A 22,510-nucleotide genomic window follows, 5' to 3' on the forward strand; every position below is an offset into this window, starting at 1 on the left:
CACACATATACACATACACACACATACACACATACACACATACACATACACACACACACATACACACACACACACACACACAGTCACAGTGCTGGGGATCCGTGGTATTTTTAAACCTTCCACTTAAGAATTCATTTCTACCCTACTATTGTACAGCAAATAGCGGATCAAGGCACTCAAGCGTGGGAACAGGACCTGGGCTCTTGTTGAGCAAAACGTAACCGGGTTGGGAAGAGTAGTGTCGCTCAATGGTCACAGAGATAGAGCGCTCGCTCAGCACAGACAAGGCCCTGGTTCAATGCACAGCTCCGCTTGGGGGTGGGAGGACAGGAAAAGAGTTACTGGTGTGGATGCTCTATAAAGCTAACTTCACAGAGACAACCAACCAAACAGTTCTGCTTCTCACCAAGCCCCCCTGCCTCTTAACTTGGGCATCAAGGAACTCGCCCTACGCCTCAGTCACCGGCACACCGAGACCGGCTTCTTGATGAATCGGAACCTAGAAATGCGCTGTGGCTGGCTCTGAAATAGTCTGGGGTCCCTTGCGAAAAGAGAAAGACCCGGACACGTGAGGAGCGACCGGAACACAGAGACATGAATCACTCCTGAGGCCACAGTCTCCGTGGAAAGCACTCGCTCATTCAGCTCCACCTCCGAATGTTTCATTCAGTTCCCCGCTAACAAGTATGGGGTCCATTCCCTGGCGCGGCGTGGAGTAGGATGTGTGGTTTCCTCGGTGCTGTGAAGAGCATGGCGTAAATAAAAGCCTGGTGTTAGAAAGGGGAGGCCAGAGTAGGAAAACCCAGGGAAAAAGTGGGGTCACGACAGGGCAAAGGTGGTGCCCGGAGACCACAGCACCAGTTCCATCTATGAAGCTGCAGGCGCCCCTGGCAATCTCTCTGAGTCTCTCTCACTGGCTTCCCAATTAACTCTGATCCAACATGCCCGGGGGTCACCTACAACCAACAGGTGGGCGGGGTTCTAGGCTGCGGCTGCAGGTTCCACCCACCCAGCCATCCCTGGCAAAGAACAGGAGCTCCTGCTCCTGGCCCTGAATTGCCAAGGAAAAAGCATCAAGTTCCCCAAAGGTTAAGAGGCCTCCAGTTACATCTTCCAGATAACAAACGCACGGCTCTGTTATGAGGAATCTTATTTCTGTGAGGATCTTATTAAACATTCTGCTGGGGCACAAGCGAGCTCCCCTGATGCATTAGGGATGGGGTTTGCACAGTCAAAGGTGAGACGGCAAACCCTGGAAATCAGAAAGCAACAGCGTTCCGGGGCGGGGGAAAGGCTCGGGAGTAAATTCAGTCAACGATCCGGTGCCTGGGCCCTAACGCTGAGATGTCCCTGTGACAGACCTCCCTTTACCAAGCTTTCTGAGAAGCAGAAGGATGCAATTAGTCTTTCTGAACAACAAGCAATTAATCACACTGTCTCTGAGTGGCCACGGTGCCTGTCCCTCGCATTATCCCCCCATCTTTGCTCCTGAAAGCTCACCCCCACCCCCACAGGCCTCCCAGGTTTTTGAGATCACTGATCAACACCCTCAGACAGCTTTCTCTCAACACACCTAGCCCATTGCTAACCAGATGAGCACACCTCTCCTCCTAGACCGGATCTGTGACCTTCAGTGTGCCTCTTGTGTCAAGGTTACACTGCCCACTAAGTATGCACCCTCCTCCACTGGGCCTCCACTCCTGCCTGGGTCCTTGATAAACAGCGCCAGACCTCCTAGCCCTGCTTAGACCACAGCAATTCTGACTGATGGCACATTCCACAGCGAGTTAGATTTTTGCCTTTTCTGCCATCCTCCGGGCTGCTTTTGGTGGTTAGATCGGCAAGAAAGGCAGACCTAATAATGCCAGCACCCACCTAGATTTTAAACCCAGACCGCGGGCAAGGTAAGAAAGAAAGCCTACCCTGGCATCTCTCATTGTAAAAGGAGGCCCTGTCAAAAATCAAGAACAGCCCACACTCTCCCGGCTTATATCAAATGCTCGATTCTCTTTGAAAAATCTACTATCTTTTTAAGGACCTCAAAATTGTACCTGTGGGGAGACACTGTCCAGGAACCAATATCGCATCCCTTCAAATCAATATCTAAACTACAAACACACCAAACAGGTAATTCTCATTCTACCAATGAGAATTAAAAAGAAAATGTGTTCTCCTAAGTGGGCAGTAACTAGTTACCCAGCATTGCCCCCAAGAGCCTCAGTGCGAGGGAGCCAAGGAATCTAAAGGACAGCGTAGCTGGTCTGAGATCTTCCTAGGGGAAACTGCCCCCCTGAAAAACAGGAATGTCATGGGGCTCCCACATCCCAAGGCAGCTATGTTTTACATAGATTCTGGGAGTCTGGGAATCAGGACCCTTCAAGCAAGCCCCAGCTTGCTTCCTATCAGACAGGTCGAGAGGGTTACAGAACATCTCCATTTCTCGGTCTAGCTGCCTAGTTTGTTTAGGGTTTCAGTAGCCGGCCACCTCGCACTCCCTCCTGGGGGCTCACAGGAAGGAGCGGGGCTTCTGGAGGCCAGTGCTCTCTCCCTGCTCCGAATGGCTCCGCTGCCGGATCCCTGATCTTGCAGCATACTTGGACAGGAGCCGAGCACCATCTCTGCTAGAGCTCGGTTCAGCCACTTGCAGCTCGGTTAAACCCTCGGGAACCCGTTCGGCTGTGAGACACGCTGTTTGCTGTTTAGGATCCTTCCAATATAGCCAGGATCCCAGCCAGCCGCCCTCTTGAGATGGATGGACAGACAGCTCAGTTTAACTCATCCAAGATTCCCCTTTAACCAAGGATCTGCACTGCTAGAAATCTCCCACTCTCTCCTCCCTCTAAATAAGACTAAAGATAGAAAAAACTAACCCAAAGTACCCAGCTGACTGTTAGGATGCCGCGGGCAGGAGCAGGCACCTAGCATGGCATGCAGAACAGAACATTAACAGTCCAGCCCCACGAGCCCCAAATAGGCAGCCCAGAGGCTTCCCTCCGACGCACTCCCCCAACCTTCCCACCAGCACAGCACAGCACCAGCACCTTTGGCTCTGTGTGCCTGCCGTGCGGGCATCCATGCAAGTCCCCCAGAGAGTCCCCGTCACTTACTCAGATCTACCAAGATACCCCAGTGCCTTGCTGTATGAAAACCCCACAAAGGGCAGCTCTTCGCCCGAGAAACCCGAAGGGCTCAGCTGGCACGGAGAGGATGAAACCCACGAATTCTTCTCTGGTTCATCAAAATTGGAGGTGTCATCGTCAGACTTGAGGGTGGGAACGAAGGGGGGAGGAGCTGGTTAAAAGAAAAACAAGAAAGGGGGGAGAGAAAAATTCAGACGAATTCCACACTGTTGCAGAGGGGGTAAAAAAAAAAGCGCCTTACTCCTTAGGCGTTTGGAGACAGCACTGCAGCGCCTGCTTTCAACCCAGCTCCTAGCGCAGGCAGACCCAGCCTCTGCTCCTACAGCAACAAGAGATTAACCCCTTCGCTGCCAACATGGCCACCAATCCGCAGACAGCTTGCCTCTCGGGGCAGTGGGTGAGGTGAAAGATAAACTCAGACAGGTCACTCGGATCCTACCGAAGCACTTGGGCAACTCACCCGAGCGGGCAGCTGCTGCCTCATTATTTCCAGCCGTCTTCCCCCCCATGACAGCTGGAATACCAGGGTGCCCGATGACCTAAGCCCGTTGAACCCCTCTTCCAGACAGGTCTAAATGATTAATAGTTAGAGATATGCACGGCTGTCGGATAGAAGACAAGCATGTCTCATGACTTAGCCAGAATGAGGGGAGAGAACAGGCCGGCAGGCTTAGGAAGCCTCACACCACTGTTGGGTCGGTCACCACTGCAGTCTGGTTCATTCATAGCCCGATGAGTCTACTCAGAGATCCTATTAACCACTTTTTGTTTTTTAGTTCATTATCTCTCCCTCCCACTCCCCCACCCCCAACACAACCCTGCCCATAGAATCCTCCGCAGTTCAACCAGCATAATCAAAAGAGAGCCAAATAAAGTTGCAGATTTTCGGCACCCAGCACCAGTGCAGGGATACAGAGACCCACAGACTCACATCTGTGGCAAGGCTCCTACCTCCTTATGGCATGACTCCCAGCTGGGGGGTGGGGGGGTAGAATCACATCGTCTCTGCTGCCTGCAGACCTACTAGGCTCCCTCACTCAGGCGTGTGATCAGCTGTCCATCAGTCACCAGGAGGCTGCCCATCGTGGGGGGCTCCCAGGGGCATATCCAGTCAGAAGTGTTACCATGGTTGCAGGCTGGGGCGTCCGCAGTGGACCAGGCAGGGGGAAGTTGGCAAGCCGGCATCACATCCCCCGCAGTGCAGGCTGCATGCTCCCACCTCCCCACTCCTCAGTGCGCCGCGCTCTGGCGGTAACCCCACCTGGCCGCCTGCGTGGCAGGGGCCAATGCCGATCTGAGTGACGGAGCAGCATGAGTCACTGCCCACCAGGGCTCGCTAGAGCTCCCCCTAGGACAGTTGTCACAGCCCTTCACGGTCCAGACTTCTCTTTTAACCTCTTGTTTTCCGAACAGTTTTCTGTGCCGGGTAAGTGAGCAGTATTTGAGTCTTCATACTCAAAGAGATCTAGCTGTAGCTGAAGCCTCCCCGAGGACAACAGACAAAGTGGTGGCAGAGAAGTAAATGGAGGTGACAGAGGGGTGCGGAGGAGAGAGAGGTGAACACGGAGGGGCGGGTGGATGCTTTTGGGAGATGCAAAAGAACAGTCTCAGAGCTTCAAGTGCACGGAGGTGAGGTGGAAAGAGAAGATCAGAGAATGTAGAATGTGCACTAGCAGAGAATTATCTAACACCTCCAAGCTGCTCTCTCTTCCCTGCTGGAGTCAGATCCAGGCTTAATGCTTTAAACATTAGCTTATGGGAGGGGAACTGGAGCTGAAAGCAGGGGTTCACATCAACCAGGGTACAAACCCGACCTGACCATGCTCACCCAATGCATGGTCAATGACTAAAACTGAAATACAGAAATTACAATGTATGAGGATCAAAAGAAGTGTTTCCATCCCAAGATAAGGAAAGCCAGATAGTGACGGGGAAGTCACTGATGGAAATATGTGGGAGACTCAGATACAGGAGCATGGTGGCCGATGGCTCGGGGCTTGTAATCTGAACTGGCTCCCAATTTCACCCGCTCCAGCTCTGTGATCCTGGGACAGGCACTCAACCTCTGTAGGCACTGAGGGAGCTGGTGGCGAGGTCATTTCTGGTTTTGAAAGAGTGTCCCTAAGCAGTGAAGACTGGCCTCAAACTTGTGATTCCCCTGCCTCTGCTTCCAGGGCACTGGGCTCACAGGTGCACCCCCACGGCACCTGGCTGCCAGGTGAATCTATGCAAGGTGCTTAGCATGGCTTCTCCAATATAGTAAACACCCATGAAGGTGACCTGTGGCCGTTATCACTGCCGGCATACAGTACGTGATGTGGCGGAGTCCAGTGAGACAGCGCGGCATCTGCCTTGAGTAGTCAGTCTCTGCTATACAAAGCACAGGCACACCAAGGTGAATGTTTGTGTTAATTCTATCATAGCGGTTAATTCCTCGCACAAGTTGAATCCCTTTCCACTATAGACTAATTTATCTGTAGGAGACTAAAATAGAATTCCATTTCTGTGTGAGGAGGATGATTAATAGAGAGGTAGGAGCCACCCTCGGTGAAGTAATTATGATTTTTGAATTTCTGTACTATAAAATAAGGCTCATCTGTAAAACTCTGCCATGCTCAAAGCATTAATGTGGTCAAGATTAGAAAAGAGGCTCGGGCTGCCAGCACCGGCCTGCCATCCAGTCACTCAGGAGGCCGAGGCAGGGGGATGACAGGAAGAGGGCCTGCCTGGGCTACAGAGGATGAGCTCAAGGAACTTCGTGAGACTCAGTCTCTGGGTGATGTGGGAGGTCGGAGAGTTGAGTCAGCTGGTAAGCGCTTGCTCAGCAAATGTAAGGGCACGAGTTCGATCCCCACAGGTTACAAATAAATAAAGCCAAGCAGGATGGTACAGACTCCTCACCAGGGCCGAGCTGAGCCTCGGAGGTGGGAGAGTCTCTGGCATTCCTTGGCTAGCCAGCCTGGCCTACACTGGGAGCCCAAGGCCAGGGCGAGATCACGGCACAGAAAGAGAAAGGAGAGTAGTTAAAGAGGTGGCTCTGTGGTTAAGGGCATTTTCTACCCTCCAGGATGGTGGTCCAATTTCTGCCATCCACATGGCAGCTCAGATGCATCTGTGTCTCCACCTTTGGAGCTGCCGCCCTCTTCTGGTCTCCACCAGCATCGGGCACACACGAAGACAAAACCACATACAGAAAACATGGTTGCCATTTTTTTAAAGGTGAATGGTACCTAAGAAATGACACCCGAGATTGTCCACTGGCCTCCACATGCAGAAGCACACATTTGCATGCACATGTACACAAGCACACACGCACACATGCATACACACACACACGCACACACACAAGGCTGAGAGTATTGTTCAGTGCTACCTAGCATGGGCAAGACCCTGAGTTCAATCCTCAGCACCAAGGGGAAGGAATACATGAAGAAAGAGGGTCAGATAATTTTCAAGGTGAGAGAGGAGGACTCATAGCACAGATTAAAAGCAGGCTAGATGGTCAACCTCTGCCAGAACAGGATCTTCTACAAACAAGGGTTTCTGGGGCTGCATTCACACAACATCAAAAGCCACGATCTCAAAGCTAAAGAAGTGTCCCAGAAATGAGTGAACCCCCCCCCCCAGGCAGGATTGAGGATGCCCACCCCCTTATCCAGGCCCTTTAGAAGGGAAGAGCTCAGTGGTTACTTAGAAACTGCAATGGGGGCAGCCTGGCTACGTGTGTAGTGCAACGGGAGCTAGAACTATGGAAATTGAACATGGATAGCGGCACACACACAAGTGGAGAGAGCATGTGAACACACTCCACCCAGGACATGCAAGAGGACTACCCTTCTTCCACAGAGAGTGAACCTGGGACTGCGGGGAGAGAGCCAGCTCTCTGAAGCCTAAGAGCAGCTAAGCCAGCTGCACTGGTGTGTCCCCATAGTCTGCAAACCAGGAGTTCTAGAGCGTCCTCAGAACATGCCGGGGCGAGGAGGTAAGGGACCTGAAGGGACAGGCAGACTGCACACACCAGAAACCTAGCTAGGGCAAGGAAATTGTGAGTTCAGTGTGTGCCAGGGCTATGCAGTGAGACTCTGCAAAAACAAAGCAGAGCAGAGAGTAGAGTACCTATTGCTGTAGCACAGAAGTCAGTCAGCATTCTAACCCAAGGATGGGGAGCCGAGAACATCTGAAAGGGATCCAGAAGGGTAAGGTCTTGTTACTGAATTTAAAGTTTACAACAGGGACCAGAGAGATGGCTCAGAGGTAAAGAGCACTTGCTGCTCTTGCAGAGGATTCAAGATCACTCGATCCCACACCCACAGCCAGCAGCTCACTACCACCTGTAACTCCAGCTGCCGGAGGCCTGTAGCCACGCTCACACACACACACAGATGCACACATGGTAAAATGCTTTTAAAAACGTGTAAAGTTAGGGGTTGGGGATTTAGCTCAGTGGTAGGGCGCTTGCCTAGCAAGCGGAAGCCCTGGGTTCGGTCCCCAGCTCCGAAAAAAAAAAAAAAAAAAAAAAAGAGAGAAAAAACATGTAAAGTTGAAAACTCACTGAACGTTAAATGTGGATCTAAGTGTCAACGTCACACAATTCAGAGCCACCTGGGAAGAGTCACAATGAGAGACTGTCCAAATCAGGCTAGCCTGAGGGGTTCTCCGGATTACGTTCATTGATGGTGGATGTAAGGAGCCCCAGCCTAAAACGGATGGCCCTAGTCCCTGGGTCTAGGGCCCTGAGTTGCATAAGAGACATGACCTGAGCAGCAGCACATACATGCACATTCTCTCTGCTCGTGGCTGTGCACGTGACGTGACTGGCTGCTCCAAGCTCGTGCCTCAATGCCCCTGCAGTGGTGGATTGTAAGGTAGAAACATGAGCTGAATAAATCTTTCCCTCCCTTAAAGTTGCCACTGTCCGGCTGTTTATCACAGAAGGGAAACCAGGTCAGTAGGTTAAACAGAGCCGAGGAAAAGCTCAGTGACCCGCAGGTGAGACCTGAAGAGTGTGCTCTCTCTGTAGAGGCAGGCTCAGAAGGTCAGCTGGCTAGCAAGGCTCCCAGCCCAGCCCCACCCTAGGTGATTCACAGGCACCTAGCTCGGGGAGTTCCTGTAGACCACCCCGTGGCGGCAGGGAGATGGAAGGCACTGGAGTCCTGAGACACTCAGAGAATGAAAAGGTTTAACACCAGGATACTTCATCCTAAAACAACACTGTGGGGTCTGGATACGTCCATTAGACAGGACGACAGGACAGCCTAGCGGCCCCTCTTAGGTGGAAACTACGCCACTGTCAGCACGGAAGATGACGCACCCATCACCCTCTGGCACCCAGGAAACCGTTTGATGACCACAGGGAGTAACCGCGAGGGATGGGATCCCAGAGAGCAGCATATGGAAGGGGGCGGGCTGCCAGCCCTCCATTGCTTGAGCTTCACTCAGCCAAGAGAGCATGCTCCCACAAAGGCCACCCACAAGCTCACCTCAGCCCGGGTCCTCTCTTGCCCTCTTGAAGCCAAGCCAAAGGAGAGGTGTGGCATACCCCTCTGTAGTCTCCCTTCAGTGAACTTCTGATACATATGGAAACAAAAAACAAACCACCACCACCACCACCACCCCCACTCCCCACCCCAGCACAAGCCCAAAGCCTACGTGTAGGACACCACACTGATGGGAGAGGCAGGAAGCAGGGAATAGTTCCTGGACTTCTTATGCTCCATGGAAATGTTTTGGTTCTGTTTGGTTTGTTGGCCTTTATACACTTTGGGAGGGGAGGATAAGGCTGGAGAGAGCTCAGTGGGAAATGCTTGCCATGGGAACCCAACAACTCAGAGTTCAGATTCCAGGACCACATACACTCTCTCGGCTCTCCTGTGAGGGATAGAGGGATGGCTACAGGAGAACACCAACAAGCTCCCAGGTGAGGCGACCTGCAGAGCACAGCACAGCAGCAGGAGCGAGAGAGACCCTGCCTCAAAAGATCGTAGTGAGAACTGACTGCTGAAGGTGGCTCTGCAACTCCCGCATGTTCACAGATGGCTGCACTGTAGCACCCACACCACACACACACTACACACACACACACACACACACACACACACACACACTCACACAAACACTCACTCACTCACACATATAAATAAACTATTTTCTGTTTGACTTTAAAAAAAAAAAAAAAGAATTAGTACCTCACTGAAATCCTGATGACCAGTGTTACGTTTACGCTGACTGTCCCAGCACTCCGTGTGGTGCTACACTGCCAGCGTGTAGCAGGTACTCTGAATGTTTCATGAGCAAATATATGTCTGAATGGCTCTAGGTTGGACCTTGCCGAAGGGAGTGTTGGATGTTTGGATCAAATGAGAAGGCTTTAAAGTTAAGATTGTTCTGTCTGAAAAATATGTTAATGAGTACCTATGTGACTATTTCCCGGTTCGATGTCATGGTGTCATCGGCTCTCTTCACGCAACATGCCCACCACACTAATGATGAATACATACGAACCCATACATTAAAACACAAGAAAAATGGGGAAAACTTTCCCCGTGTTTTTAAAAACAAACCGACATGTTTGAGGTTGTGGCCGGGCACATTCTCCTTAGTGGCAGAGGTAACTTTGAGGGGAGCCCCACCCCACCCCCAGTTATAAGACAGAACAAGGCTCTTGGAAACAAAGGCTATTTTAAGAGCTGTACCTAAATTTCCCTTTATAAATCCCCTCTCCTTCCATGTCTCTCTCTTTCTCCTTCCCTCTCCTCTCTCTAATCCTGACATTCATTAAAAGCTTTAGAAGGAAAGTTTGTTGTTTTCTTTTAAACAGCAGTGAAGTAAGAGGCGTGTGCCCTTGCCCTCCTGGCTCATGGCCTGCTGGGCTCTCTGTTCCCACTGATAGCTTTTTACAGCCATACATAAGATGGTCTTGGTTTGGTCTACTGGTGCTAGCTCTCTGTGGGGGAATCTCCTGTGGGCTATGGAAGAGCTGGCATGTGCTGCGCATGGCTGAACACCTATCAGAGCGTCACCCCGCCACCCCTAGTCAGTGTTTAATATGGATTCTGTTGGAGGGATTCTTGACAGAAACCCGGGGTGTGGGCTAATTTCTCAGACTTAATGTGTCACTCCATGCAACACACCACTTTTATGAAACTCCAGTCAGGATATCCGTCAGAGTATTCATCTGGTCATGAAGAACCAGTATCTTTCAAGAAAGGAAGAAAAAGGAAAAGCCAGGTGGCTCCCACAATTGAGGAGGCTGAGGCAGGAGAACCAAGAGTTACAAAGCTGACAAGGACTACACAGCAAGACACTGTCTCCAAAGAGAGAGAGAGAGAGAGAGAGAGAGAAGGAAAGAGAGCGAGGGGGCTAAGCCTACTCCTTAACTCTAATCATCCATCTGAGTGACTGACAGATATTGTACTGAATTGCATGTGGCAAGCGCCCTGTCACAAAGGACAAAGGCATAAGTAAAGGGTGTGATAACGACACAAATCAGAACCCTGTCTGGCCGGCAGTGAGCACTTGATAATGTTCAACTAATGGGCTACAATCAGAGATGCTTTCAGTTCACTCCATGCCCCCCCCCCATGGACAAAGCACATCCTTAGGAAGGAAGATTCAAAGGAAGCTCTGAGCTGGTGAGAGGGAGGGAGCCATCTGCATCACTAAGGGGTCGGTTGGGCTATGGGTGCTGGAGGGGATGGACTCTCAAGAGCTGGCTAAAAGCTACCTTCGTGAACTGGAGTGGGGAAGAGCAGGGCTTTAAAATGCCAGTAGCTGGAGTGGAGGCCGGAGAGAGTCATGGGGAAAGCTGACCTTGAAGAGGGAGCCCTGGACTGACGATAATATCAGGAGGAGTCTTAGCGGACTGCACAGATGCAAACTTTCCTGGCCGGAAGGGGTCGGTGCTAGAACTGTGCCCAAGATGGACAGGTCTGTAACAGTCAACAAAAACAACCGCACACTGGGGGTGGGGTGGGGTGTGTGTGTGTGTGGACCAACTCCAGAGGGAGGACATGGACAGCAGGCATCCCAGAAACACCCAGGCATGGGTTCTTCCTAAGAGAGAATGGCTGGAGGGGAGAGATTCGAAAGACAGCTTTACCTGAGTTCTCACGGGAACAATGCAGGTAAGGAAGTGAAGTAGTGAGGTGGGCAAACGAAACCAGCTCACCAATACACACTGTAGAACAGCCCACGAGAAGAGAGCCCATTGCCTAGAGCCTCAGACCCACCCCAATTCCGCTCTTTGGGGCACAGAGTAGTGAGGACAACCTGACCGACAGAGCACAACAACCAGTTTGTGACAGCCTTAAGTTAAAAAAAAAGAGAGAGACCTCATCCCTTCGACTCCCCAAAGAGCCAGAAATAAACTTTAAGGTAACACTGTTTTGGTGATCAATTTTTTACCATGCTGTCTTTGAGATAAATAAGGAAGCTAGCACAGGAAAATGAGCGGCCATCAATTGATCAGTCTAAAGAATGCTGGCACCTGCCGGCTAACAACCACGCTAACGGCCCTCAGGTGGTGATTGCCATGGACCTCAGGATCTGTGTGTTCTGACCTACTCTACCCCCAGAGGCCACAGTCCTCCTCAGAGTCTCCTTAACATTAAGTGCTTAGGGGCTGGGGAGACGAACAGTCATTAAGAACACATGGCCCTTCCGAAGGACCACAGTTGGGCTTCAAGCACGTACATCTGGTGGCTCACAACCACCTGTAACTCTGGATCTAGAGCATCTGACGCCCTCTTCTGGCCTCTACAGGCACCTACACGCACATGTGCACACACCAACACAAACAAGTGCACCCCCTACACATAGATAGTTAAAATTTAAAAGGGGGTGGGGGGAGGGCTGGCAGGATGGCTCAGTGTTTAAGAGGACTGACTGCTCTTCCAGAGGTCCTGAGTTCAATTCCCAGGAACTCACAGCCATCTGTAGTAGGATCTGGCGCCCTCTTCTGGTGTGTCTGAAGACAGTCACAGTGTACTCATAAAGTTTAAAAAAAAAATCAGGCTGGAGAGATGGCTCAGCAGATGAGGGCTTTGGCTGCTCTTTCAGGGGACTGGGGTTCAGTCCCTAATACCCACGTCACAGCTCACTTTCCTACACGCAAACTGTCACATAAAAGAACACACAACACAGTAACCTTAGATCCAATTGATAAGATATAATTGCCCACCTAAACATACAAAACCCAATACACATCCATCCCTTAAAAACATCTGTGACAACCTGTAAGGTACAGTGTGGAATCTTTTTTTTTTTTTAAGATTTATTCATGGGGCTGGGGATTTAGCTCAGTGGTAGAGCACTTACCTAGGAAGCGCAAGGTCCGGGGTTCGGTCCCCAGCTCCGAAAAAAAAAAACAAAAAAAAAAGATTTATTCATTTATTATATATAAGTACACTGTAGCTGTCTTCAGATACACCAGAAGAGGGCGTCAGACATCATCATAGATGGTTGTGAGCCACCTTGTGGTTGCTGGGATTTGAACTCAGGACCTCTGGAAGAGCAGTCAGTGCTCTTAGCCGCTGAGCCATCTCTCCAGCCCACAGTGTGGAATCTTAACGTCACCCGCCATATTCTCCTGCCATGGCTTCTCTCCCTCTCCCTCCTGTCTCTTCTTCCTTTCTCTTTGTCCTTTGAGCTCTACACATGCACCGTGGAATGGACATCACGCACGCACACATGCACATACAAAAACACACATACATAGATGTATTATAGTGCTTAAAGAAAAAAAAAGGGCTGGGGATTTAGCTCAGTGGTAGAGCGATTGTCTAGCAAGCGCAAGGCCCTGGGTTCGGTCCCCAGCTCCGGAAAAAAAAAAAAAAAAAAAAAAGACACAGGGACTCTACCACACCCACCGTGACAAACTGCCCACTTTCCCCACATGTTTGAAAAGATGCCTTTTATTTAGGCCACAAACCAGCAGGCTCGGGTCCTGATGTGTTTGATGTCTCTTTTAACCTGCACTCTTCTGCCTTTAGAGGAAAAAGAATGTATTTGTCTGTGGAACCTTGCAGAATTTCTCACATTCGAGACTTGGCGGCCGGTTTCCTTAGAGCATCATGTAAGGTGTTTCTTGTTGATTGACAGATAAACCGGGGGCCTTCTGAGTGTTTGTGTGCATTTTTTTTTTCCGTGAGCATCACCAAGGATGGGTTGTCAACTCGCTGTCACATGACACTCTGGAGCACAGAGCCCCTGACCTCACTTCTTGTGATGTGTAAAATTGGTCCCTGAGTTTGATGCCACCCAGATCCCCACCAGCAAGTTCTCTCCGGTCTTCCACCTGATGGGCTCTACATCCAAAGTGGTCATTATCTCTGAGCCATTTACTTCCTAAGTGCCAGAAGGTGGTCTTCAGACGCTCTTTCTCACCTCACACTCACTAGCCCATCAACACACTCAAAGAGAAAGACAGGGCGGGGCTGGAGGGATGGCTCAGTGTTTAGAGCACTGACTGCTCTTCCAGAGGTCCTGAGTTCAAGTCCCAGCAATCACATGGTGGCTCACAACCATCTGTAATGGGATCCGATGTCCTCTTCTGGTGTGTCTGAAGACAGAGACAGTGCACTTATATATAATAAATGAATAAATCTTTTAAAAAAAAGAAAAAAGAAAAGTGAAGTAGGGGCCTCGGCTCCTCGAGGAGTGACCAATGACCTTTCCTCCTGGCATCAATGTGAGCTCATGCACTGTTACGCGTTTGGTGTGTTTCGAGACACTGCAGTGTTTTCATTGTTCCTTGATGGGGGCCAGGGGAGCGAACTTTGCCAGGAGCCGAAGAGTAAGCTCCAAACTTGTCTATCCCTGCTGAGTGAGGGAGCCGACACAGGCTGTGGGCGTGTCCTAAGGATGGATGGCATGGTTTCTTTTCAAGTCAATGCCAAGACTGTGTGTGTATGTGTGTGTGTGTGTGTGAGAGAGAGAGAGAGAGAGAGAGAGAGAGAGAGAGAGAGGAAGAGAGAGAGAGAGAGAGAGAGAGAGAGGAAGAGAGAGAGAGAGAGAGAGAGAGAGAGAGAGACCATGTACATATGAATGTTTAGAGGATCTCATGTGTGTGCTGTATTTGGGTATATGTGATTGTGGGTACAGGGGTGTGTGTGTGTGTGTGTGTGTGTGTGTGTTCAATGCCCAGTTTCTTCCTTAATCACGTTCCACCTTAGTTTTTGAAGCAGAGTCTGTCACTAATCCTGGTGGACTGGACTGGTTGGCCTGCGTACTCTGGCGATCCTCCTGTCTCCACCTCCCCGGCACTGGGATGACAGGAGTCGCTTTTTACATCAAGCTGGGGTCTAAGCTCAGGTCACCCCGAGACACGTGCTTTACCAGCCGAGTCATCCACCCCAGACCTCAGGACGGTGGGGGAGGCAATTCAGGCCCATCTCCACAGCTGACTGCATCCCGAGACAAAGCGGCTCTGGGTCCCACCCTTCGGAGGACTAGTGAGTCTCACGGGCGTTGTTGCCAAGGCTGTAAAATGGAACGAATGCCCTGGACAAGGTTGGTGTCCCCTTTGAAAGGTAAACATGTGTACCATTTGGTTTGACCACTCCTCCAACCCTGTTTAGACCAGAGAAGACCAGAGAAAGAAATGAAGACATGCGTCTGACAACCGATGCCCATGTGATAAAACCAATCATGTTCCAGGAGCAAAAACCTGGAGACAACCCAAATGCCCAGTGGCGGTGAGGAGACCGACAACCCACCCCAACAGTAAGAAGCGGTGAACTGGGGACCTCGCCTCAGCAGGAGGAACTTGAGAACAGTGTGGGGTAAGAGATGGCGGACACACTGAGTGACTGATTCAGTTTACATCAACTCCAGAATATATAAGCTCCACTACCCACCATGCTCGAGGTCAGCTCTGTCATTGCTAGGGACAAAGGAAGGGATGAGGAAAGACAAAAGGGAGGGGTCAGGGTGTGGTCAGGGAGGACCATGGAGGGTCCTGGGGCTAGAGGAGAAAAGGCCTACAATCCTAATTCATACGCTTTGGGAGTGATGGGTTTGTTCGTCTTAAGTCTGGTGCTGACTTCATGTGTTATATGCATATCCAGGTTTAAACTGTACTCATGGACTCTGTTTGTCTCCCACTCCTCTACAAAGCTGTGTCCAACTGCTAGAGGGGAGGTCATTTATTCTCTGTCCTGTCCTAGGTAGGGAGCAGCTACCCTGCCTCCGCCTTCCTGTGAAGCGAGGCGCAAGAATTAGACAAACGCGCCCTGCACGAGGAGGGGTTCACTGCACTCCACAGAGCTGAGCGGTCACTGGCCACGGCTTACTAGGAAGCAGGACTTTTAAGGTCCCAGCTCAGAGCCTCCTATTCTCGATGCCCACAACCGGACTTGGCAGGCACTCACCCAACTGGCTCTTGTCCTTGCTCCCAGAGGGCTGTGCAGCAAGGCCAGCCTGCCCATGAAGCAAAGTTTAGCTGTCTTCTGTAGGAAGGACAGACTTTAGCCTCAAGGGTTACCGAGCACTCACGCCTAGGGGCCAGTCTTTTGCACACATCCCTTTGTGAGTCGGGAAGGGTTGTCTGGGGTCTCCAACTCTGAGTGCTGCAGTTGGGTATCCAACACCAGGGTGCAAAACACTGGCTGTAGTCATTGTCTCTGAAGTAACACGTGGGAAAACATTCCCAAGCCTCAGCCGCTGACCACCTGTGCTGCCGCTTTGTCCTCAATGCTGTCATCTCCTGTGGCTTCCCCTTTGGTTCTAGCCAACCTTCACCCTCAGAAGATGAGCATAAATGCAATCAGCACTCTTCACAGAATTGATTGGAGAGTTGGCTGCCGAACAGAGTCCCAGATGTTTAATATAATTTTGAATCGCCGGCCAAATCATCTCCATGCCTGCTTGTTTATGAAAGGGCTTTCAGCGAGCGAGCAAGAGCTGAATGGTGGGGGGAACTCCCATTTCTGGGTTCCCTGACAAATCTGTTACCATCTCCCATCTTCTCCACGGAAAAGCATTCTCTTATCTCAGAACTGATCCAGTGGAAATCTGGGGCTTGGGCTGAGGGGCACAGAGAAAACACAGACCCGTGGAGGGGCAAACCCCAGAGGACATGGTCCATCACATCACAAGGGGCCTTATTTATGGGAAATACAGTAAGGAAAATCCCCAAAAGTCAGTGGGTGGAAAACCAAGTCTTTCGAGAACAAATCTTTCCAGACCTCTACCCTTCATGAAGCCCGACTCCCTTAATGGTCTGAGTGACTCTTCTCACTAGGCCACCAGGAAGCCAAGATTTCCAAGTCACCCGTCCTTCAGCAACAGACTAAGATTCCCTTGTTTTGACTCTGAACCAGCACTTTTATTTCCTGAACCAGAAATCCCCTTCACCCAGATCGCAACACTCCTGTATCTTAACACTGCAGTCTTCTCTGGAATAAGTTGTCGGCATTTATAATGTAGAATATATCCTTTTAATATTGCCAATGTGGCCTCCAAACGCCAAGCTGTAGGAGAAAAGGCCTATGATCCTAATTCATAAGCAGTTAGCTCCTTTTAGCCTACTTCCCCTCTTCATCACTTACTCTGTAAAAGCAGAATAGCCCCCAGGAGACGCATACATACCCACTGCATATTCCCTAAGAGGCTGCCGAGTCCTGCCAGCTTCTCTCCATCCTTCCTTCGCCTCGCTCTGGCTAGTTAAGTTCCTGGATGCTCTTTAGCAACCCACCCTCCCGCTGGCTTCCTGCTCCCGGCTGCTGAGAGCTGATACCCGGGGGCCTCAGCTCCTCTTTCTTGCTTCCTCTTGTTCCTACACTGACCAGGGGTCTGGCAGAGGGACACATTTCAGGATCAACCAAGCCTACAAAGAGGCTCGCCTGCATCCTCTTCACAGTAGCTGACAAGACAAAGTGTTTCCAGAGACCTGGCTGGGCAATAGGAACTCTGAACCTAGCAGCTTTGAAAGGCTAAGGCCAAGCGAGTGACCACACCACACGGCACACAGGACCACAGGTGAAACGCTCAAGTACAGGAGTGGGAGGCAGGTGTTAGCACTATGAGGGACTCAGTCTTGTTTGGGAGAGAGACAAATGCTGTCCACAAGAAACAGCCGTGGGAGAAGGAGGGTCTAGAGGCCTTGGCTTCACTCTTCTCAATGACCACAGAAATAGCCTGCCCGGCTGAACACCTAAGTTATTGAGAAGCAGAACAAAGACGGGGTCAGAAGGACACGGGGTAATGGTATTTTATATTACCATAGAATGTTCCGGAAAGTTAAATAAGAAACTCATAAAAGGAGGGGTCGGGAGACATTTTTGGTACTACAACTGTCTCCGTCACTTAGGTCTTTTAGATTTATTTTTTATTTTGTATGTATGTGTGTTTTGCTTGCATGTATTGTATGTATGCGTGTCACACACATGACTGATATCCAAGGAGGCAGGAAGAGGAGGTGAATCTCCTGGAACTGAAGTTAAGTTAGAGACCATTCTTAGCTACTATATAGGCACCGGGAATGTAATTCAGGTCCTCTGCAAGGGCAACAAGTGCTCCTAACTGCTGAGCCGTATTTCCAGCTCCTTGTATCACTCAAAATTTCTAACATTCCAACAGTCTCAAAACAATAAAAACCTGAAGAGATCAGTTTTAGTTAGTATGGTAGTATACACTTATAATACCAGCCCTTGGGAGGCTGAGGCAGGAAGATCATAAATTTGAGGACAGCCCAGGCTACATGGTGAGACACTATCTTTAAAACACAGAACAAAAGCCTTCACAAACAAGATAAAAAGTAAAAAGGCAGGAGTAGGAAGGGCATAAACTCCATGCCTACCATAGGCAGCTACAAGATCTGCGACCTCCCTAAGAGCTCATGGCAGTATGTGTGGGATTCATTCTAGGGACTGACTTGCTGGAAGTCTAGGGAGGAGCAGAAGGGGCAGTAAGATGCTTAGCGGAGCCCTGGCACATAGTAGGTACTTAGCATTGGAGAGGAATTAGTGAAGGACGCCATCCTTCACTGACAGGGAGCTGAGAGAGAAGCAAATTCCCTCGGCTATCAAATAAAGAAGAGGTTATACATCATCTCAAGGATGCATAGTCAGCCTATCTGAGAGAAAAGCTTCACATTACTCAAAAGTGGAGCATAAAAATCCAACAATTCTGGACTGGTGAGCAGGCTTAGCACGTGAAGGTGCTTGCTGCCGAGTTGACGACCTGAGTTTGATTCCCAGGACCCACAGGGTGAAAGAGGGGAACCAACGCCCACAAGTTGTCCTCGGACCTCCATACTCATTACCAAGGCCCATGTGTGCACCCCCCAAAACTACACATGCACACATGTTCATATACACACATATATGCTCACACAGATACATACACCCACACGAACACACATGCTCACATACACACATGCTAAAAAAACATACTCCCACATGCACATACATATGCTCACACGCATACACACACATACACACACATACATATACACACACATATATAAATAAATAAATGAAAATTTTAAAATTAAGTCAACAATTCTAAGCAGTTAGATCCACCCATGGGAATCCTTGACCAAAAAGCATCTTCTCCCCAACCTGAGCCTACAGTGAAAACGAGGAAGCCCCACAAAGATGAGCAAGAAGAAACGCTAAGCCTGACACATCTGATTTTCTCCTCCCCTGGAGCTTTGTAAACACTAATACGCACAGGGATCACCGGGGGATCTTATTAAAACACAGCTTCCAACTTAGGACCGAGCCTCTGCATCTCTAACAAGCTCCCAGGTGGTGACAGCGCTGCTGGTCCATGGAATCGGAGTAGAAATCCACAATTCGAGTAGAAATGGCCTACTGACCTCTGGCAACAGTTTCGGGGCTCGTTAGCAAGAGCAGTCTTGGGGAATTAACATTACTGGAATGTTGTTCTTCCTCAAGAAATTCTCATCGGGATACAACGGAATCCCTTGAGTCCCCCCTCAAGAGACCAAGAGCAATGTCTGGAGACACTTTTTTGAGTCTCACAACTACAGAAGGAGGATGCTAAATGGCATTGTGGGTAGAAGCCAGGGATGCTGAGAGGCAAACTGCAGTTCACACAGCAGCCCTCCAACCAAGACTCGCCTGTCCTCCAACGTGAGCGGTGCCAAAGCTGGGAGACCCTGCTCTAAAGAAACAGGACAGTCTGTGCCATGCCCCTGGGGCTACAGTTCCTAATTTTTAATCAATCTACCGTCCTTTCCCAGGCCAGCTCTGAGACATGAAGGATCACAAGGGCAGATGCTCCAAATGGAGACGGGTCTCCGGGTCAGGGTCTACAGTCTGTGTTTTAGGTCAGGCATATGTGATCCAGTAACCCAGTGTGGGAATCTGTGAAGCAGGAAACATATCTAACAATCCATGTGACTCAAAACCACACCTGTTCCCCATATGATCTTGAGCAACTTACAACATGATCCACATCTGCAATCCAAGGGTTTTGAAGCAATGCCATTTGACATATTAGAATATCTTGTAGTGGGATAAAAAAATGCAGTCCACACTACTCGAGGTCTGCGATTTTAAAAAAGAGGACGCTATAGAGCAGTGCTTGCTCTATACATAAGATCGTCAAGACTGTCCCTCGGCAGTGGGTACCCCTCTTCAGCCGGATGCGTCCACCCATCCTGAAGATTTTCAGTCACGTGAGCAGATTCTCACTCTCCAACTCCCATCTGCCCAGGGCCAGGGAGAACAGGGAAGTGACATCGATTTGGAAGAAGAGCTCAATGTGCCATTAGCATGGGCTGTCCAAAACACTGTGGCTGGCTCAAAACAAAATGGACTCTCTGCTAACAAATGCCACAGACCTGGACAACCAGAAGAATTTGGCAAAAACTGCTTCATGTTGAGAACACTGAGATGACCGTGTCGGGAGTGAAAGCCCATGACAACGCTGGCTTTTCAGGACCCTCGCCAGAGCCGCTCAAGGAGAGACTTCACGTCACCTCCCACATTTATACCTTTGTCATCCTCGAGACATGGAGGCCTTGGGGGAAAGGTGTAAGTGTGCCAGTTCCGTTGGGGGAAAACATTTGAAAAGATGTGCTCTGAGGAAGCGCCAGACAGCACAACCTTCCCACTGACAGGAGCAGAGAGATGCCAGGAAAGCCCCTAAGTACGAGAGTGGAGAGCTCGGACTGGCTCCCGGGACTCTAGACAAATCAAGCCAGGTTAAAAAGAATCTGAGACACTGGCATTGCACAGCCCCGGGCAGCTGCTGGGTTAAGGAGTCCCTACTGAGACCTGGAGCTCGGCCCTGAAATAACGCCACTGTAAGTAAGTGCTGGAAAACACATGAGGCTAGGAAGCAAACATCTGAGTGGTGGTGCCTGAACACCCACCTGTGTGGCAGTCACTGCTCACGGGGTCGCAGACTTACTGAAGACTAAGAACACTTGAACTGCTCAGGCGCCTGGGTCATAGGCTACTGCCCATGACAACTCCCAGGGGCAGCACCTAGGGGACAAGGATGCTCTGCCTGCCCCTGAACTGAAGCACAAGTGAGTTTTCCCTCCCCTGCTACCTCCACCCCCAGTGGTGTCAATCAACCTGCCTGGACCCTTCTTAAATCGGAAGTCTGCATCCCGCCAGGGCCACCTGGAGATAATGCACTCTCGACAATCATTACCTGCTGCGGTAAGCAGCACTTCCTTTCATTGGTTACAACAGGAAGAAGAATTAGAGGTGAGACACCAAAGAGGCTAATGCTGCTTTCATCAGGGGACAATGTCTTGTTGTGGGAAGCGGCCGGGAATCACAAGGCATTGAAGCGCTGACCGGGAACTTGGGAAGCCTGATGACTGCAAGGTTTCTGGGCTGATGAGAGTCACTCCGAGAGTGTTTGTGAGAAACAGAGCTGGACAAAGGCGTAATTTATGTTAGGAAACAGCTTAAATCTTGAGTACAGCGGTGTTCTGATTCACAAGGCCAGGAGCTGATTGAAAACACAAAGAAAAGGAGAAACACCTGCTGCACACGCTGGATGGATCCGGTACCTCTCCGCACCCACCAACCAATCCTCAGAGAGAACGAAGTTTCCAGTCCTTGCTGAGCTACCCTAAACTGGGACGAGCCGCATCAAAACAAACACCATGTGCCATGGTCTGCAACAGGAGAGGGACCCGCATTATAAAAACTGGTGAAGTCCATGAAAAGTCTCGAGTTTAAGTGAGGATATTATGAGAAAAACTTTGAGTTTTGACAAGGGAGGCGCTGTCCTTAGAGCTGTCCCTGGGGACGAGTAATGGAGAGGGTCCAGAGCTACTGCATCCGCTCTGCAACTTCCCCAAGGCTGATGGCACAGACACAAGACTGCCTGGAATTAAAGGAATTCCTATTTCCTTTATGCAAACCTGTTTCGTGAGTCTTCGGAGCCCCTGACTGCACCGGGAGTTGACAGCCAATAAAAGTCATCAGGGTCTTTATGGGTTTGTGTCTGTGTGCGTGGGTACATGCACGCACCTGTGCCAGGAACCAAACACTGGTCCTCTGAAGCCCGCAGTTGCTCTTAGCTAGCGAGCCACCGCCACAGCCCTTTCTCCACCCTCTGAAAGAGCACTGCCGCCAGTCCTCCACAGCCTCCGAAGGCCACAGCATGTGCACGTGCACACCCCTGCCATCTACACAAATACACAGAACTAAGTAAAACAGTACTGGAGGGAGACCTCCCGCCGCTGTCCCTGGTCCCTGACTCCCTAAACGGACACCGCAGTGACTACTCAGGACGCTTCCGTATCAGGTGCTGAGGTAGGCCATCAGACGTGACTGACAGTAGACAGGAAGATGCTTGCCCAGTATATGCAATTGAGTGTCATTTTGTATACAGACGAACTTGGGCAGCCTCGGATTTGGGGATCCAAGAGGGAGGGGCATTGTCCCCGGAACCAACCCCCTCCCAAGAGGGAGGGCAAACTCTCCTGGCAAAAACAACATGAAGTCTTACCAAAACACAAAATAAAGTTACTCAGATAATTAACCACCATTCACCAACTCACCTAAGTGGAAATGTGTCGTTGGGGATAATTAGCAAGCTCATGCATAAAAACATTAATTGCTTGTTCAAGAAGATGAGATAAAAAGGCAAGACAAGGAAAGATTAAGGACTTGAATGGCATCTACAGGACAGTCTATCAAATCTTTCCAGAGCGTCGATGGAGAGAATGAAAATATATTACGGATTAAGAAGTCTCACCTTGGGGTTGGGGATTTAGATCAGTGGTAGAGCGCTTGCCTAGCAAGCGCAAGGCCCTGAGTTTGGTAAGAAGTCTCACCTTGGAAGAGTGGAGGGAATTGTCTGGGTATGAGAAAAATGAACCAGCATGTCTACCCAATGCTGTGGCTTAGGCCGTGGGTTGAAAGCTTGGTCAT

The 22,510-nt window shown here is 50.2% G+C and overlaps 1 protein-coding gene across 21 annotated transcripts in view; it reads right to left on the bottom strand.

Moving 5' to 3' along the window:
• Positions 1-22,510, bottom strand: part of Cit (citron rho-interacting serine/threonine kinase) — a 161,762-nt gene that overhangs the window by 95,669 nt on the left and 43,583 nt on the right. For 19 of the 21 annotated variants that reach the window (XM_039089826.2, XM_039089825.2, XM_039089824.2 and 16 more), the window contains one exon: positions 3,108-3,291. The exons of 1 other annotated variant lie outside the window; for it this stretch is intronic. In XM_039089826.2, the coding sequence (XP_038945754.1) occupies positions 3,108-3,291 (184 nt within the window). Of the gene's footprint in view, positions 1-3,107; positions 3,292-3,381; positions 3,675-22,510 lie in introns of those variants that run through there. One more of the 21 variants, XM_039089829.2, reaches the window with a different exon arrangement.

This window comes from Rattus norvegicus, chromosome 12 (assembly GCF_036323735.1).
Source record: "Rattus norvegicus strain BN/NHsdMcwi chromosome 12, GRCr8, whole genome shotgun sequence".
Taxonomy (NCBI): Eukaryota; Metazoa; Chordata; class Mammalia; order Rodentia; family Muridae; genus Rattus; species Rattus norvegicus.